Here is a 16,125-nt window from a genome sequence, read left to right as displayed (position 1 = left end):
AGTTAAATAATTTCACTGCTTTCTTGCAGAGCGAAGTGTTATTTGGTTAACAAGAAAACAATTTTTAAAGGAGGTTTTTTATCATAGAGTACGGTTAATAGGTCTGAATAACTTTCTCTATGTTCGATCGACTAAAATAAATACTTTTATTTTTTAAATTACGCGGCACTACATTCTCATTTTTGCGCTAGGCCGGAGATTATCAGTATAATACCGCACAGTTCGACCTGGTCACACTTGAACCAAACATTGGAGGACTAGACAACGCATTGTTGTTGTTTCGTCGGTTGTGAATCAAAATAAGAACAAACAAGTGGCTCAACAAACTCAAAAGTAGCAATAAGTCCATAGTGATAAGAGGCATTAAGCCCGCTAATTACCTAAAAGTTCAAAAAGTGCGAAATGGGCTGTGCGGAAAGCAAGGATGGCGAGGGGGAGGCGCAAAACAATAGGCCTAAATACCGGTCCTGCACGGACACCTGCTGGCTGGCGATTTACATTATATTTTGGCTTTTCCTGGTGAGTAATCTCATAAATCTAGAGATATATAGAAATGTGTATCGGGAAAGTGAAAGTTAAGAGATCAATCTGCGCACTGCTTCTCTTTGTTACGATGTCTGTGTGAGCGGTTTTTGCGGGAGGAAAACGGCTACTGGTTACTTGAAAATGTCTCATTTCAGTGTCGTCATCGCTAGACACATGAGCGGAATTGTTAATTCAACTAATGAAAGCGATGATTTAACATCAGGTTTAGCACTAGCTAAGCTACACATGAATTTCCTATGAAACGAATCAATAACAGTTTTAAGGGTGTCCTCTAGGACACGCCACTCCTCGAAAGCATTTCCATGTCAAGTATTTGCATGGGTATGTCCGCCAAAGCGATTATAATAATAATGCCGCCATGACATGACATGCTGGTCGTGGGCGTTGGCAGCTTTACCTATGATCCATCCACTTTAATTCCCCTGCTTTCCATTTTTAGATTGTGATAGCCATCTTCTCGTTTGTTTACGGCAATCCCCTGAGGATCATCAATGGATATGATTCCTTTGGCAACACCTGTGGCGTCAAGCACAATGAAAAGTTCCAGGGATTTCCGCTTTCCGGCATGAATACTTTAGAAAAACCTGAGCTCTTCTACTTCGATGTCAAGGAGCTGAAAAAGTCTTTGAAAATATGCGTCAAGTCATGCCCCAGCAAAACTATGACGAAAGGTAGTGAACTGCTGGAATACTACAGCCAAACGGGCAGTCAGCTCTGCAAATATGACTACAATATGCAGCAACTGAGTACGGCGGGAAATAATGGCCAAACCTTTAATTTCCTGGGTCCCTGTCCCAGTTTACCCGTCCATGAGAGGTGTGTTAATGGTATCATGCAAATCAAATGCTAATTTCATATAAATTATTTTCTCAGTGCTCCTGTTCTTCATCGCTGCGTGCCGAAGGGCACTGGAGAGAAGGTGCAGGACTTCTACGACATGCTCAATAACTGGGATGTGGCCCAGCAGTTTGTTGGCGATATCTACTCTACCTGGCATATCATTGCCATGGTCTGTGGACTGGCTTTGCGTAAGAAAACTCTTATTTCATTTTTAATAGACTTCACAACAGCCTGTTTTTCTAGTCATTTCCATTGCTCTGGTGACCATGATGCACTGGCTATCGCGCATCGTCTCCTGGATCATCTGTGTCTTGGTTATCGTGGCCAGTATTGCCTTAACGGTGGCTCTTTGGTACGCCTACTATAATATAAAGTACAAATCTGGCATCAACACACAATACTCCCTGCTGGAGGAGTTTGTGCGCAATCAGCAGGCAGTCTTGACTCTAGCTGTCTTGGCCACCATAACTATGGTTAGTACATTCCGTAAATAGCTTAATAGTATATAATTATTGACACTATATTTGCAGGTTATCCTTATTGTGGTCATATACTTTTTGAAAAACAAATTGTCTGGACTGTCTGCCCTCTTTGAGGAAGCTGGACAGTGCATGATGAACCTGCCAGGACTTTTGATTGCCCCGCTTTTGGCTTTCCTTGTGCTTATAGCCTTCTTGAGCTTCTGGGTTGGCGTGGTCATCTGCTTGGCCACAGCCAGCTCTCCTGGCCAAAGTCCCATTGCTCCTTTCGACAACTCAAAAGCGCATCAGCAGCCATTGCCAACAAATGCCATATTTGTGCCAAATAACACCAACGCAAATGAATTGAGAAGTAAGTGTAATTATAATTTTAAAATACATAAAAACATTTCCTGCAGGAATTTCAAGGATTCTCAATTCGAAATAATCTAAATTTATGTATTTTTGTGGGGATTTTGTAACATGGTTTGGTGAATATGTAAGTGGTATTTGATAAGGACCCAGTTTTTTACTCCAATGTATATATTTCTGTGTCTTTTTATTATCTACTATTTGTACAATGATTCTAAATTTTTGTGGCAAATTCATAGCATATTTTAATAATTGTATATACAAAGATAAATAATTCATTTTTATATTCACAGAACTCGATTTCTAGAAAACTAATCTTATGGTTTCTTTATTTAGCCAACTCCCGTGTAGAATACGCCGATGCTGGAGCCCTTCGCAGCATGTTCTGGATTTATGTGGTCGGACTTATATGGACAGTGGAGTTTATTTTTGCTTGCCAGCAGTTTGCATTGGCCGCGGCTGTGGCTTTTTGGTACTTCCAAAAACCCACTACAACACCTACGATTTATGCCATTGGCAAACTAATTAAGTACCATTTGGGTACGGTGGCGAAGGGATCCTTTGTCATTACCATATTTAAGATTCCCCGCTTAATACTTACATATTTGTATGCCAAGTGAGTTGATTCAGTGCTTTCAAAATATTTCCTATTCTTAACTAATCAAACTTGACTTTTCAGATTGAAAAAAGGCGAGGACAAGGGATCGGAGTGCGCCGCCTGCTGCTTGAAATGCTGCATTTGTGGTTTCTGGCTACTGGAGAAGTTCATTCGCTTCTTAAACCACAATGCCTATACTGTGGTTGCTATTGAGTCCATAAACTTTTGTCCCGCTGCTGGCATTGTAAGTTTATCATCTGAAAACCATTGTATTCCTGATAGTTAAATAATATTTTACTTTCAAGGCTTGGAATGCCATGGCCACAAATGTTCTGCAAGTGGCCACCATCAACAGTGTGGGCGATTTTATCCTGTTCTTGGGAAAGGTTGTGGTGGCCGCACTCTCCGGCCTTATCGGTATCGTTTTGCTCAAAGACATGCCTGGTCTAAACTTCTACATGGCGCCTGTCATTATCATTATAATATTCTCCTTCTTTATTGCTCACATAATACTATCGCTGTTTGAGGTAAGTATTGAGGTTTATCCTGCTTTTTACAAAACTTACCCTATGAATCTTTTACAGATGGTTGTAGACACTTTGTTCCTTTGCGTATGCGAGGACAAAACCCTGAATGGCCGTGCTGGTCGGTGGGCGCAGAGCAATCTAGCCAAACTGGTGGGTGAGGAACCACTTCAACCCGGCGAGGAGCCGCCCATCGAGGTGGTTCAAATGATGCCCATCAACAAGCAGCCATTCAGTATTACTCGACTGCCACAGTCTGAATCCGAAGTGGCTCCCATGTCGCCAGAGTAGCTCTAAGAAGCAGCCAGATGCTTTCGCTTATGTATTCCAGCCCAGAACCCCCCGAAACTCAACGCACATCTCATTAGGATGTTAATATTTATATAATTACCATTTAACTCCGTCGCGACGTACAAAGCAGAAAAGTGGAACAAATAATAACTGGTAATCTTGTCTATTGATATATATTCAAACTTAGGATGCACAGTTTGTAAACGTATTTATAAAGTTTAATCGTTTTTGTATCTAAATGTAAAATCGAGGTGTTTAAACCTTTTTCACGCGTTTAATTGTTTTTGCCTTCTTTCTTTCGATCACTTCCTTAATTGCCTTCATCTGCTTTTCCTTGATCTTCTTGGTCAGCGCAGACTTGGGCGTTTGCTTGGCAGCTTCATCCTTCTTTTTCTTAGCTATCGCAGCTAGAATCTTAGCCGTCTCAATGGGGTCGTCATCCTCAAAGATTTCCTCATTGTCAACGCCATCGTACGCTCTGACAGGTCGAGTCGCCTCATGCTTAACCTTCTGTTCCACTCGGTTAACGTACTTGTCCTTCGCGGCCTTCCTGAGCATCTGCCTTTGTTTTGCCGGGCTTACATAGTCGGGATTCTCCCAGATAGTTTTGCCAGTGAAAGAACCATCAAAAATTTTCACTGGGTTCATCACATAACGGGGTCCCACCTCGGACAGACCACCATCCTCGGAGAGAATCTGGAAGTTCCTGAACCAGATGCGGTTGTCAAGGAACGTGAAGGTGTACACATGGTCCACAAAGGGCTGGCTCTTGGGATGGTGATTGGGAACCGAGTAGGTCTGGACGAAAAGTTCCTTAAGCAGCTTCAGGTGCGGCAGCTCGTCAAACTTGGAGTCAAAGGAGAGCAGAGGGCGTGATCCTCGCAAGCAGTTGCCAGTCATCTTTAGTTCGGCCATTGTGTGAATGTTTTCAATTAAGAATTTGGCTGAAGGACCAGTAGCTCCCGTAGTATTAGATATCCACATGTACAGATCCCGCTTCCTTCGACCTTCAAAGAGCATCGCCTTGTTGCAGTGCTTCATCTCACACATTTCATTGACTACCGAAAGAGTTTTGGAGCGCTCCATTTTTGATTCAGGACGGTGGTGGGGCATCAGTGTTTTGATATCCTTCATTAGATGCCGATCCCGGTGGCTTATACCACGGGCGGAGAAGACCAGCACGCGCTGCTTGTTTACCCACTTCTCCTGTAAATAGAACATGTTATAAATAAGAAACTCTGATTTTGTAGCAGCACCACTACTTGCCTTTTTCGGCACCACTTCATCTGAAGAGCGCTGCGGCGGCAGCGGTGGGTTTTCATCCATAGGTACGATCTCCAGCTGAGGAGCCGCCTTCTTTTTCTTATTCTGAAATTTGCGACCCATTTTAAGTTATTAAATTATTTAAAAAACAATGAAAAAGAAATGGAAAGGCAAAACAACGTGGAGCGCGAATGAAAACAACCAGGGTTGGCACGCGAGGCGAAGCCAGGGTGTCAACAGCACGTGCAACTGGGTATTGAATTGTAACATTTTCCAACATTGAATACCACACACTTACTATATACGTTATTTCAAACATTATTGAATTTTGAATTTATTTTTTATTTGAATATAGATCTTATTATTTTTAATATTATTAGTTGCTCCTAGCATTAAAGCATTCATTTTATTTCCAGGATGTAAAACTAAATATTCCTTAATCCTCCTCATCCTCGAACCCTGGCTCAGGACATAGGCGACACCTGCTCTCGTTTATGCCATAATTCATGCAGTGTTCACCCACGCACTCGCAGCAACCATCGTGAAACCATCTGTAGCTGGTGGCTCCTGTTTTCAGGCAGGTTTGGCGGCATCTGTTCCAGGATGTGCACTGATCCAAATACAAAACCGTGCAATTCAAGCCCGAATCGGGTTGGCCACCTGTTGAAAACGAGACCACGCTCCAATTGTACGTGTATCCATCGTTTGGCGAAGAAGACATGGCTCTGAACAAGGCTGACATTCCCTCGAATTCCTCGGTGTGCGATTTCCTTCTGAGTTCTGCCATGCTACCAAGCACCAATTGCCGAAACGGCAGTAGAAATACAATTAAAATAAGTAATTTCATGTTGACTTGTCAATTGTTACTGAAGCGTTGAGAGTGTGGGCAGATGGTTTTTAAATAGTTCAGGTAAAAATTTCAAGAAGCCAGGTAGGTGACGATTTACCAGCTGTCACCTAGGCATGTTATCTATTTTATCTTATTACCTAACTAAGCTGGATCCTTTTGGACCTCTACAATATAAATTTATGGTTATTAACATTACTTGAATTGGCAAAAACCTGGTGGAGTATACTGGCTGTAAGGTTTAACATTTATAAAGTTTTACAAACTTTTTGTTGTTAAGCATAATAATTTTTTTAAGTTGGCTGCTAAATTTTGTTTTTGTTTAAGTCAACACTTTATTTTTACAGCGTCACAAGACGGTCATACTTTTTTTCTGTATAAGTATACGCCATCAAAGCGGCAAAAACGGGAAATTGTTAAGTGCGAAAAATTGGAGCGGAAAAAAAAGAACAGCAGCAGAATCATGTCGGACTATCGATCCCAATCTCGCGGCGGTGGACGTGGCGGCCAGGAGTACTCCAACGATGATGATCCACCGATGTCGCGGCTCTTCATCATTTGCAACAAGGCGCACACAGAGGAGGATTTTCGCGAAGCATTCTCGCCGTACGGCGAAATCGAGGACATTTGGGTGGTCAAGGACAAGCACACGCAGGAGAACAAAGGCATCGCGTACGTCAAGTTCTCCAAGACATCTGATGCAGCCAAGGCGCAGGAGGAGATGAATGGCAAGACAATTGGCAAGATGGATCGCACTTTGAAAGTCCTGGTGGCAGCCAAGTAAGCATGCCCTACTAAAGTACTTGAAATATATTTCCTAATCTTTTTCCATTATGCAGCCGCAATCAGGGCTCTAACAAATCTGAGAATGAGCAGGAAAAGTACGTCAGACTGTTCATTGTGATTCCAAAAACAGCCACCGAGGAGGACATTCGCGAAGAATTTGCCCAGTGGGGTGAAGTGGAGTCGGTAACCATTGTCAAAGAGAAGAACAATGGCAATCCGAAAGGATTCGGATATGTCCGCTTTACGAAGTGCGTAGCAAATGCAGTATGCATAATCTGTAAAGCATAACTAACGTAATCTTTATTGGCAGGTTCTACCATGCAGCTGTTGCTTTCGAGAACTGCTCCGCCAAGTACAAAGCTGTCTTTGCTGAACCCAAAGGATCCACACGTACGCAGCGGGACCAGTACGGTCGACCCTCTGAGGAAAATCCTCTCTACAGCGGATCCAGCCGTGGCAACTCCAATTACAATGGAGGCAGTAACAGCGGTGGCGGCGGTAGCAGCTACAACAACGATTGGAATCTGTCGCAGAATAGCGACATGTCCGCCTTCCTGCGCATGCAGAACGTCCCAGTAGCCCAGCCATCGTGCCTTGAGGTCAATGTGAGCAACTGCGTTAACCAGGATCAACTGTGGAGACTTTTTGATATCATACCCGGCCTAGATTATTGCCAAATCACGAGAGAACGTAAGAAATACTGACAAATTAAAATTAAAATGTTTTAATATAGTATTTTTAATTTCTTATTAATTACTTTGCAGATGGTCCGCGCACCAATGAGGCCTTAGTTGTGTACGACAACCCCGAAGCTGCCATTTATGCCAAGTAATTATAGTCGTCAAAGGTTTATATTTAAATATTTAATAACATTTTCTTATAGGGACAAACTTCACGGCCTGGAATACCCAATGGGCGAACGCATTATTGTCAAGGTCAATGGCATGAGCTCGGCGCGAATGGACACATCATTTATAGACAGTACGCGAGTTAAAACTCTTAAGGGTTATAGGCCGCGCCATCACCTATAGCTATTTATTAAATATTTTTTGTTTCTTTTCCAAGATTTTCTGGGCTTTAAATGCATGCTTTATCTTGATGTACCATATTGTATCTTTAATTATGTGGTTTTATGTTTTAGAGCGCACCAAAAAGGATGCCATCTGTAACGTGCCTTTGCCGCCAACTCAGCCACTGGCCTCGCCCGACGCCCAGGTTGCCCAGCGTTTGTTCATCGTGCTCTCAGCGGTAGGTACCACTGTACTGTGACTAATCGCCATTAGTTATGAACCTTTCTTTTTATTATCCATTCAGAATTTGCCGCACTCCATATTAAAAAATATATTCTCCTGCTGGTCGGGTTTAATCGACGTCTACCTTCTGCCTAACAAGAACTGCGGCTACGTCAAGTACTCGGACAGTGATAGTGCTCAAATGGCCATTCACACTCTAAATGGTGCTGAAATATGCGGTACTAAGATAAAGGTAATGAACTTTTATTTTGCATTATACAGTCATTGACTTGTTTTGGTAAATCAATCCACAAATAGTAATTACAAAGTGACAATTCAGCTTCGAAAAAGTTTCAAGAATACATTTCAATACCATTACAGGTCATGGAAGCCGAGGAGCGCAGTGGATCCGATGGCGATGACGGTGGGCGCAAACGGCTAAGGCGGAATTGAGTGTAAGTACCTAGTGAAAAAAAACATCATCCCGCATCTATTAATGTAGCCATAGTGAGAAAGAGTGAGTGCCGTGGTCTGAGGTAAGTAGTTGTGCAAATTCCAAAACGAAACCTATTAACGAAACCTATTTAAATTACGCATTCGTTTAACGAAGACAGTTCTGTTCGACCAACCGTTTAGTACTTACCCCGTGCTCCGGTTGACTATCGACGATATTTATGCCCCGCCACTGAGCGCGAACGTAATAAGTCAAAACATTTTTATCTTTCTATCTCCACAGACCCACTGACAACCAAGAACTTACAGAGAACGCAATGTACGAGTACGTAACTAACTTGAGAATACAGTTCAACAGTTGTACTGACCACCACGCAACAACGCAACAACCAACCAATTACCAAACAACCACCACAACACTCAAAACGGAATGCCACAAGTACCACGAAGACTGGAGAACGCTGACCGGATACGGAAACGGCGAACGGGGACCGGAGACGGGTGAACAATTAGCCAACGTGTTCACCACACCCGTTGACTACTTTTATTGACCATAACTCAAGTAAGCTCTCGTACAGAGAGCACTCGTAGAAAGACCCTTACGACCTTAAAACGGAGCCAACGAAACCGCAATGCTTGCTATATACTATATACCTAATGTCGTATATATAAACAAACCGCTTAGGGGACTTTTGAATCTACCCGTAATACGGAAACGAACTCTATGAAACTTGTACTATTACTAACGTATTCCGACGAGATCCAGCAAAGCAATGAATTCTAACATTATGAATGTCTCAAGAGCAATGTCTCTGTCTCGTAACCTTACGATTTAGCCGTGCGTAAAAGATATTTCTTTTCAAATATATTAGATTTAACCGATACCTTATTGTATAAGTCTATAAATAAATATTAATCGAAAACCAAATCTTTGTGTATTTTATTATTAGTTGGCTTCTGCTAATAACTGATTAGCTGATTCTTATGGATTCTTGTTATACAAATACTATACAAAATGAATTATTTTTTTATGAATCCCAAACAAAATGTGGAAGAATATGCATATATTAAAACTCCTTAATTTTTGAATGGGTTTTTCTTCTAAAAGAAATTATTCCCAAAACTAACGAACCTGTTTCGAAGGGTATGAAAAGAACTAGTTCCAAAACAGTTCCCTAACAAATCGTCAGCTAGGTAGCCCTGGTAAATAATAGTTCCGCAGACAGCTGTGTTTGACATTGTTTAGATTTTGTACATTTTATTAATTGGATAAATAAGGTTTTAAATCACTTAAAAATATTAAAAAGAGCCAAAATGGATCCAGCACTGCTTCGCGAGCGCGAGGCCTTCAAAAAGCGGGCGATGGCCACGCCCACGTGAGTACCAGACCTTCGGTCTCTTCCTTGTTGATTGTTCCTTGAAAATAAAGAGATATCCTTTGAAATAGCGTTGAAAAGAAGTCTAAGCCCGACAGACCAGCTCCACCGCCGCCAAGCGATGAATCCAAGCGTAAAATGCGCCCACCAACGGCACCTAAGTTGGATGCCTCAACGTGAGTTGCTGGGGAGGATTTCCTTGATCCAGGATTGGTTAATACCCTTGTGGAACTCTTTAAACTCGTCTAGGTACAAAACTATGTCGGGAAGCTCACAATACCGGTTTGGAGTGCTGGCCAAGATTGTGAAATTCATGCGTACGCGACACCAGGATGGCGATGACCATCCTCTGAGCATTGAAGAGATTTTGGACGAAACCAATCAACTGGACATTGGTCAATCTGTGAAGAACGTTAGCTGCTGTGCTTATAATTTCCTTAGGATTGTACTATATAGTATTTCTTTATTTTAGTGGCTTGCTAGCGAGGCTTTGCACAATAATCCCAAGGTGGAAACCAGTCCATGTGGCACCAAGTTTAGTTTCAAGCCAGTTTACAAAATCAAGGATGGTAAAACATTGATGCGGCTGCTTAAACAGCATGATTTGAAGGGCCTGGGCGGCATTTTGCTAGATGACGTTCAAGAATCCCTGCCGCACTGCGAAAAAGTGCTGAAAAACAGAGCTGCCGAAATACTCTTTATTGTTAGACCTATTGATAAAAAGAAGATTTTATTCTACAACGACAGAACCGCAAACTTCTCGGTGAGCTCATATTATTGTCCTTTATATTAAAGTAAACTTGCCTTTAATAAAAATATTTTCTGTTAGGTGGACGAAGAATTCCAGAAGCTTTGGCGTTCAGCTACAGTCGATGCAATGGACGATGCCAAGATTGACGAGTACCTCGAGAAGCAGGGCATTCGCTCCATGCAAGATCATGGCCTCAAGAAACCCGTTCCCAAGCGTAAGAAGGCGGCAAACAAAAAGCGGCAGTTCAAGAAGCCCCGAGACAACGAGCATTTGGCTGACGTTCTGGAGACCTACGAGGATAACACACTAACGCTGAAAGGCGTAAATCCTACGTAGAATTGTAGTTCTTAAGTAGACAATAAAAATAACTCTCAATGGAAATAAGTACCCTAGAAAATCGGTGTTATAAATTTGATTTTTAACACACAATCTCATTGAGAAGTTCGCTTTTCTGTGGTCAAATAATCATTCGTGAAGATTTATGAAGCGAGATTGCCATTCTGCCAGTGGCTTTGCGTTTAAAAATACGACTACCAGTACAGGAAAAGATAATTAAAAAGCAAAACTATGTAATCTTGTCATGACATTCCCTACTGTTTCCCCTTTCCCTTTTTCACCGTCAGTGTGTTTGTGAGTTGGCCAGAATCGATGCTGGTGGGCCGATAAATTGGCAACAGAGGGAAGCCATAGCTTTAGTCTACATTGAACAGCAGCCAAGTTCAGTTGGGATCGATTTGAAATAACCTATATTTGCGAGGCGGTGGATTATTGTAAGTAATATTTTAAACTAGGATTTTGTCTGGGCTTAAGAAGCAAATTATGTAATCCTTGGTTTAAGGATTGGCAACCTCTCAAATATATACAGGCAGATATTGCAATACATAATTATATTTGTCCTCATAATTGAAGGAATAAGGTCAGTGGGTGCAGTAAATAAATATGTATTTTTCTATTAAACAGATTTGATAAGTTCCATGATTTGCATTCAAAAACTTCTGATAATGCATGTTTGAATTTATAAAGGCAAATAACAATTGCTACTCTTTCATAATAATGTTTAAACGTTTACCTAAGCTTTTCCTATTATGCTATATAATGCAAGAGGAAGAGTATTCCAAAGTGGACTTCGAAAAATCAAGTTCTTTGTTTACTTGTTTTGGCTCTTTGGAACGGGACAATGAGCTCTCCACTCGACGGCGAAAACTTGTTTTGAAATACTCAATTTTTTATTTAATTATAATTCCGAAAGCATTCGCCAGTTGGCTTTGAGAGTTTCTGTGCTGAGGTTGACGAAATGAAGCGGAGTGCATTAGCAGTGGCCCTGCTCCTGGCCCTGGTGTCTCAACTTTCGGCCCACAGCTCCGAGTAAGTTGTTAAAACTAAGTGGTATAGATGGTTAACACCTTGGATCACTCATTAACTTTCTCTTTAACCTGTTATCTCGATACAGTGACTTGGTTTACGGCTATGAATGCCGAAAAGGTATCTGCCAGAAGGTGGAGCTCGACGAGGAGAATTTTGCCAAGGCCATAAGCCTGCCAGTTTGCCGGCTCTTCTGCGGCAGCTCAATCGGCACCCTGTGGCCCAAACCCACGGGTACAGTGCGTCTGGACACGCTGATGCGCCAGGTGGACATCTCTTTTATTGACTTCAATGTCAACAGCACTGCCCGCCAGGAGAAATTGTGGCGAGCGGTTGAGAACCGCTTCATGGACATGCTAAACGCCCAGATTCCAGATCGCAGAATCCTCGCCCGAGGCGGCTATCGCTTGTCCGTTAACATCAACACACCGGAGGAGCCTGTCCCGGCCAAACTTACTCTGGAAACGGATGAGAGCTACAGCCTGGATATTGATACGGATGCCTCGGGACATGTGCTGGCCAACATCACTGCGGCCAATTTCTTTGGAGCCCGTCACGGTCTGGAGACCCTGGCCCAACTGGTTGTCTACGATGACATCCGCCGCGAAGTCCAGGTGACTGCTAATGCCACCATCACTGATGCTCCGATTTACAAGTGGCGTGGATTGCTACTGGACACCTCCCGTAACTTCTACTCCGTGAAGTCCATTAAGAGAACGTTGGGTAAGGCATAGGTTACGGTAGATGCGATTCGTTAGAGATCCCTTTTCAGGAATTTAATTCCTTTCCTTTTTCTCCCTTAGAGGGCATGGCCCTGGTCAAGCTGAACACCTTCCACTGGCACATCACGGACTCCCACAGCTTCCCTCTGGAGGTGCAAAAGCGCCCCGAGCTTCACAAACTGGGCGCCTACTCCCAACGCCAGGTTTACACCCGTAGGGATGTGGCCGATGTTGTGGAGTTCGGCCGCGTGCGAGGAATCCGAGTGATGCCGGAATTTGACGCCCCTGCCCATGTGGGTGAGGGCTGGCAGCACAAGAACATGACCGCCTGCTTCAATGCCCAGCCATGGAAGGCCTTCTGTGTGGAGCCGCCTTGCGGACAGCTGGACCCCACTGTAAACGAGATGTACGATGTCCTGGAGGACATCTACGGCACCATGTACGAGCAGTTCAACCCGGATGTCTTTCACATGGGCGGCGACGAGGTGTCCACCAGTTGCTGGAACAGCAGCAAGCCCATCCAGAAGTGGATGAAGAAGAAGGGCTGGGGTCTGGAGACCGCCGACTTTATGCGCCTGTGGGGACACTTCCAGACGGAGGCTCTCGGTCGAGTGGACAAGGTGGCCAATGGCTCGCACACCCCCATCATCCTGTGGACCAGTGGACTCACCGAAGAGCCCTTCATCGATGAGTATCTAAATCCGGAGCGTTACATCATTCAGATCTGGACCACTGGCGCTGATCCCAAGGTTAAGAAGATCCTGGAGCGAGGCTACAAGATCATTGTATCCAACTATGATGCCTTGTACCTGGATTGCGGAGGAGCTGGCTGGGTGACTGATGGCAACAACTGGTGCTCTCCCTACATCGGCTGGCAGAAGGTGTACGACAATAGTTTGAAATCCATTGCCGGCGACTACGAGCACCATGTTTTGGGCGCCGAGGGAGCCATTTGGTCGGAGCAGATCGACGAGCACACTCTGGATAATCGCTTTTGGCCCAGGGCAAGTGCTTTGGCCGAGCGACTGTGGTCAGATCCTGCCGAGGGTTGGCGCCAGGCCGAGTCTCGCCTGCTGCTCCATCGCCAGCGGCTAGTCGAGAACGGACTGGGTGCTGAAGCCATGCAGCCTCAGTGGTGCCTGCAAAATGAGAACGAGTGTCCCATTGACGCGTACGATGCACAAGCTTGATTTGTGATTAAGTCTTAACGGTCGCTATCCTTGTAGATGTAGTCAGGGCGGCGGGCAGCTTTGGATGATCGTTTTCTTCCAACTCACAACGCTCTCCGCCTGAAAATAAATCACAGCTTAAAGGTGGCCTTTACGCAAGTGACTTGTCGTTTATTATGTTTAGTATAAATGAGATTATTAGCCCCACTCTGCTATCTATTTCGATTCATAATGGCAAAATCAGAAAACTTCATCAGTTCCGATTCCTTTGAATCTTACTCGAAACAGAGGTGTACGAGTTATGCCTAAAAATGGGGTGAGGCTTTTGGTGGTGATGGTACATAGTGCCTCCGGCAAAAACTCCTTGGACTCCTGAATATGTACGTATGAGTCTAGATACTAAAAGCAGCGTTCCCTTGTGCATCGTTTTGGATAAAAGTTCTACTCGTTCCACTCCTCTTCATTGCGGCCGAACTTGTAGATAAAACTGGCGAACAAAATGAAGACGTTCTGCATCAGCAGGGCTACTCCAAACCAGCCATCTTTCTTTTCTGTGGGGTAGGAATAAGAGTTATTAACTTATTCAAAAACAGGACGTGGGAAATCCCTTACCATTGTTGATGAAATCGTCAATCATCACCCAAATAGCGGCAATGATGGAGGCAAAGCCCATGAGGAAGCCCACTAGCAGCCAGATCTTGGCTATCCTGGCTCCCGATTCCGAAGAGTTCTCCTCCGAAATCTACGCACCAAAAACAAAAGGAGTGAGTCATTTGTTAAGACATTTGAATGTCGATTGCCTCTTACATGTTCTCCCTTGACCATGTTCACCATGCAAAAGCTGATGGTGCCGAAGATGCCGATAAAGACATGTCCTGTGGTAATTTGGTGTTTTCCATCGATGGACATGGCATCGATTAGGACCCACCATCCTGCGAAAAACTGAGAAAAATTTTTGCAGTCAGGTGGGCGACTTGTGTCAGGCTGCGCATTCTTACCAGCAGACCAGCTATTATTGAGGAGTTCTTGTTCCTTGACGCGTCCCCCGTGAAAAAATTCCTAACATTGTCCAAAACGCCCATTGTTTAGCTTTTTAAACGTAATTTAATTTATTCTACTCTGTTCTTCTTGTTTTGACGCACAGGGTTGCCAGGCTGTCGAAAGTTTAATAGAGATGGGAAACAGATTAGTTGTTATAGGAATCGTCGGCCCTTTCAATGGTTTCACCTTTTTTACCGATTCCGTATCTACGAAAACATCGAATAGTAATCGTAATTTCTTCCATCCCTAGTTCACGTTCAACGAGATTTTAATTGAAATTTCTTATTATTTAACAGCCGATCGCAGCGACACGAGTGAGTGCGTGTGGTCAGTGATTAAATAGAAATCGAGAAGGACTCGCCGCCAAAATGCTAGTCATCAATACTTGTAGACTTGCCTCCAGATTGGCACTCCGCAGCCTCAACTTTGGATCGCCGATCGCAACGCGGACTTTCTCGACGGGATTGGCCCTGAAAACAAAAGATGTGTAAGTAGCCCACACTTTACAGTGGTAATATCACACCCCAGAGCAATATCAACATTGACCAATACATGTTTGCAGTGTTAACATAACCTTCGTGCGTGCCAACGGGGACAAGATCAAGACGTCTGGGAAAGTGGGCGATTCCCTGCTGGACGTGGTGGTCAACAATAATGTGGACTTGGATGGATTTGGAGCCTGTGAGGGCACCCTTACCTGCTCTACCTGCCACTTGATCTTCAAGACCAGCGACTTCGAGAAACTGCCGGACAAACCCGGCGACGAGGAGCTAGACATGCTGGATTTGGCCTACGAACTGACGGACACTTCGCGGTTAGGCTGTCAAATTACCCTTTCCAAGGATATGGAAGGTCTGGAGGTCCATGTGCCCTCCACCATCAATGACGCCCGTGCCGCGTAGATAGACTCCAACCACTGTTATGTTTTGTTGCAATTTTGAGTGCTAATTCGCTTTAGTTCAACCTAGATGTAGTCAATATTTTTGAATGAATTCGTATGTATTGTCCCAGGGACAAGAAGCTCAGACGGCTATTATAGATGCGTGCATAAATCCGATTCCAGATGCGGCTTTACCTCGCGCTGTTGTTTTTAAAGTGTTTAAGCTCAAAGGGATTAGATGAATATGTAAATATGTGTTCCCAATAAATTTACATGTATTTTCTTAACACTCTTTTGTATTTCTTCAAGTGGCAACAAGTAATATCTAACTTCCTACCATTTAGAATTCGCAATCATTCCTTTTCGAATTATTAATAGAAAAATTCTTACTTTTTTTTTTTTTTTTTATAGTGCCTATATTGTCATTTTCTGTGTAAAGAGTCACAATGATTTCACACTTCTTCATGGTAAATAAACGAGGCAAATATCAAGTTTTCCTCGCATCATAATGATAATGCAGTTTTCGATAGCAAACCAAAAGAGTGTAGTATACTTTTAATCCAAACTTAATAAAATATTGAAAGTTTAGACTTTTAATCATTACTAAACAAATA

At 43.4% G+C, this 16,125-nt stretch overlaps 8 protein-coding genes across 9 annotated transcripts; 5 read left to right on the top strand and 3 right to left on the bottom strand.

The window, feature by feature from the left end:
• The first annotated feature begins 236 nt into the window (after window positions 1-236).
• On the top strand, window positions 237-3,907 carry LOC108100521 (choline transporter-like 1). The gene is made up of 9 exons (XM_017204480.2): window positions 237-519; window positions 986-1,362; window positions 1,420-1,574; window positions 1,630-1,859; window positions 1,917-2,217; window positions 2,553-2,832; window positions 2,896-3,058; window positions 3,120-3,341; window positions 3,399-3,907. Exons 1-9 carry the CDS (start codon window positions 403-405, stop codon window positions 3,627-3,629), a joined length of 2,076 nt encoding a protein of 691 aa, XP_017059969.1. The 5' UTR covers window positions 237-402; the 3' UTR covers window positions 3,630-3,907.
• LOC108100523 (ribosome biogenesis protein BRX1 homolog) lies at window positions 3,787-5,115 on the bottom strand. Its single transcript, XM_017204482.1, has 2 exons — window positions 4,896-5,115; window positions 3,787-4,835 (listed from the first exon to the last, which is right to left on the bottom strand). Exons 1-2 carry the CDS (start codon window positions 5,013-5,015, stop codon window positions 3,885-3,887), a joined length of 1,071 nt encoding a protein of 356 aa, XP_017059971.1. The 5' UTR covers window positions 5,016-5,115; the 3' UTR covers window positions 3,787-3,884.
• Window positions 5,116-5,170: 55 nt separating this feature from the next.
• Window positions 5,171-5,967, bottom strand: LOC108100524 (protein twisted gastrulation). Its single transcript, XM_017204483.2, has one exon. It carries the CDS (start codon window positions 5,737-5,739, stop codon window positions 5,329-5,331), a length of 411 nt encoding a protein of 136 aa, XP_017059972.1. The 5' UTR covers window positions 5,740-5,967; the 3' UTR covers window positions 5,171-5,328.
• A 119-nt stretch (window positions 5,968-6,086) lies between these two features.
• On the top strand, window positions 6,087-9,138 carry LOC108100522 (RNA-binding protein 45). The gene is made up of 9 exons (XM_017204481.1): window positions 6,087-6,519; window positions 6,579-6,773; window positions 6,836-7,215; window positions 7,290-7,353; window positions 7,409-7,506; window positions 7,667-7,773; window positions 7,840-8,010; window positions 8,139-8,212; window positions 8,494-9,138. The coding sequence occupies exons 1-8, from the start codon at window positions 6,203-6,205 to the stop codon at window positions 8,208-8,210; spliced, it is 1,404 nt and encodes a 467-aa protein (XP_017059970.1). The 5' UTR covers window positions 6,087-6,202; the 3' UTR covers window positions 8,211-8,212; window positions 8,494-9,138.
• Window positions 9,139-9,411: 273 nt separating this feature from the next.
• On the top strand, window positions 9,412-10,717 carry LOC108100446 (general transcription factor IIE subunit 2). Its single transcript, XM_017204371.1, has 5 exons — window positions 9,412-9,586; window positions 9,658-9,762; window positions 9,836-9,998; window positions 10,059-10,349; window positions 10,416-10,717. The coding sequence occupies exons 1-5, from the start codon at window positions 9,525-9,527 to the stop codon at window positions 10,671-10,673; spliced, it is 879 nt and encodes a 292-aa protein (XP_017059860.1). The 5' UTR covers window positions 9,412-9,524; the 3' UTR covers window positions 10,674-10,717.
• A 294-nt stretch (window positions 10,718-11,011) lies between these two features.
• LOC108100445 (chitooligosaccharidolytic beta-N-acetylglucosaminidase) lies at window positions 11,012-13,749 on the top strand. Of its 2 annotated transcripts, none has more exons than XM_017204369.1 (4): window positions 11,012-11,107; window positions 11,587-11,702; window positions 11,788-12,422; window positions 12,503-13,749. In XM_017204369.1, the coding sequence occupies exons 2-4, from the start codon at window positions 11,632-11,634 to the stop codon at window positions 13,609-13,611; spliced, it is 1,815 nt and encodes a 604-aa protein (XP_017059858.1). In that variant the 5' UTR covers window positions 11,012-11,107; window positions 11,587-11,631; the 3' UTR covers window positions 13,612-13,749. The 2 variants fall into 2 exon arrangements, with proteins under 2 accessions (XP_017059858.1, XP_043063620.1); XM_043207685.1 differs by lacking the exon at window positions 11,012-11,107 and having other exon boundaries at window positions 11,486-11,702; window positions 12,503-13,592; window positions 13,648-13,749.
• LOC108100448 (transmembrane protein 50A) lies at window positions 13,736-14,770 on the bottom strand. Its single transcript, XM_017204372.2, has 4 exons — window positions 14,589-14,770; window positions 14,398-14,532; window positions 14,203-14,332; window positions 13,736-14,141 (listed from the first exon to the last, which is right to left on the bottom strand). The coding sequence occupies exons 1-4, from the start codon at window positions 14,670-14,672 to the stop codon at window positions 14,032-14,034; spliced, it is 459 nt and encodes a 152-aa protein (XP_017059861.1). The 5' UTR covers window positions 14,673-14,770; the 3' UTR covers window positions 13,736-14,031.
• An 84-nt stretch (window positions 14,771-14,854) lies between these two features.
• Window positions 14,855-15,798, top strand: LOC108100449 (adrenodoxin-like protein 2, mitochondrial). Its single transcript, XM_017204373.2, has 2 exons — window positions 14,855-15,118; window positions 15,194-15,798. Exons 1-2 carry the CDS (start codon window positions 15,000-15,002, stop codon window positions 15,531-15,533), a joined length of 459 nt encoding a protein of 152 aa, XP_017059862.1. The 5' UTR covers window positions 14,855-14,999; the 3' UTR covers window positions 15,534-15,798.
• Window positions 15,799-16,125: the final 327 nt, after the last annotated feature.

The sequence above is a fragment of the Drosophila ficusphila genome, unplaced genomic scaffold (genome assembly GCF_018152265.1).
Source record: "Drosophila ficusphila isolate 14025-0441.05 unplaced genomic scaffold, ASM1815226v1 contig_286, whole genome shotgun sequence".
Taxonomy (NCBI): Eukaryota; Metazoa; Arthropoda; class Insecta; order Diptera; family Drosophilidae; genus Drosophila; species Drosophila ficusphila.
Note: the sequence above shows the minus strand (reverse complement) of the source record. Positions and strands in the feature narration are given on the sequence as shown.

Excerpts from the sequence above, each read along its gene's own strand:
- LOC108100521 (XM_017204480.2), top strand. The coding sequence starts at position 403 with ATGGGCTGTGCGGAAAGCAAGGATGGCGAGGGGGAGGCGCAAAACAAT. Across the intron at positions 1,363-1,419 it reads AGTTTACCCGTCCATGAGAG|TGCTCCTGTTCTTCATCGCT; the intron begins GTGTGTTAATGG and ends TTATTTTCTCAG. Across the intron at positions 1,860-1,916 it reads TCTTGGCCACCATAACTATG|GTTATCCTTATTGTGGTCAT; the intron begins GTTAGTACATTC and ends CTATATTTGCAG.
- LOC108100523 (XM_017204482.1), bottom strand. The coding sequence starts at position 5,015 with ATGGGTCGCAAATTTCAGAATAAGAAAAAGAAGGCGGCTCCTCAGCTG. Across the intron at positions 4,836-4,895 it reads ATGAAGTGGTGCCGAAAAAG|GAGAAGTGGGTAAACAAGCA; the intron begins GCAAGTAGTGGT and ends TTCTATTTACAG.
- LOC108100524 (XM_017204483.2), bottom strand. The coding sequence starts at position 5,739 with ATGAAATTACTTATTTTAATTGTATTTCTACTGCCGTTTCGGCAATTG.
- LOC108100522 (XM_017204481.1), top strand. The coding sequence starts at position 6,203 with ATGTCGGACTATCGATCCCAATCTCGCGGCGGTGGACGTGGCGGCCAG. Across the intron at positions 6,774-6,835 it reads GGATATGTCCGCTTTACGAA|GTTCTACCATGCAGCTGTTG; the intron begins GTGCGTAGCAAA and ends CTTTATTGGCAG. Across the intron at positions 7,354-7,408 it reads GAAGCTGCCATTTATGCCAA|GGACAAACTTCACGGCCTGG; the intron begins GTAATTATAGTC and ends ATTTTCTTATAG.
- LOC108100446 (XM_017204371.1), top strand. The coding sequence starts at position 9,525 with ATGGATCCAGCACTGCTTCGCGAGCGCGAGGCCTTCAAAAAGCGGGCG. Across the intron at positions 9,999-10,058 it reads TTGGTCAATCTGTGAAGAAC|TGGCTTGCTAGCGAGGCTTT; the intron begins GTTAGCTGCTGT and ends TCTTTATTTTAG. Across the intron at positions 10,350-10,415 it reads ACAGAACCGCAAACTTCTCG|GTGGACGAAGAATTCCAGAA; the intron begins GTGAGCTCATAT and ends ATTTTCTGTTAG.
- LOC108100445 (XM_043207685.1), top strand. The coding sequence starts at position 11,632 with ATGAAGCGGAGTGCATTAGCAGTGGCCCTGCTCCTGGCCCTGGTGTCT. Across the intron at positions 11,703-11,787 it reads CTTTCGGCCCACAGCTCCGA|TGACTTGGTTTACGGCTATG; the intron begins GTAAGTTGTTAA and ends ATCTCGATACAG. Across the intron at positions 12,423-12,502 it reads GTCCATTAAGAGAACGTTGG|AGGGCATGGCCCTGGTCAAG; the intron begins GTAAGGCATAGG and ends TTTCTCCCTTAG.
- LOC108100448 (XM_017204372.2), bottom strand. The coding sequence starts at position 14,672 with ATGGGCGTTTTGGACAATGTTAGGAATTTTTTCACGGGGGACGCGTCA. Across the intron at positions 14,533-14,588 it reads CAATAATAGCTGGTCTGCTG|TTTTTCGCAGGATGGTGGGT; the intron begins GTAAGAATGCGC and ends AATTTTTCTCAG. Across the intron at positions 14,142-14,202 it reads TGACGATTTCATCAACAATG|AAAAGAAAGATGGCTGGTTT; the intron begins GTAAGGGATTTC and ends CCTACCCCACAG.
- LOC108100449 (XM_017204373.2), top strand. The coding sequence starts at position 15,000 with ATGCTAGTCATCAATACTTGTAGACTTGCCTCCAGATTGGCACTCCGC. Across the intron at positions 15,119-15,193 it reads GCCCTGAAAACAAAAGATGT|TGTTAACATAACCTTCGTGC; the intron begins GTAAGTAGCCCA and ends ACATGTTTGCAG.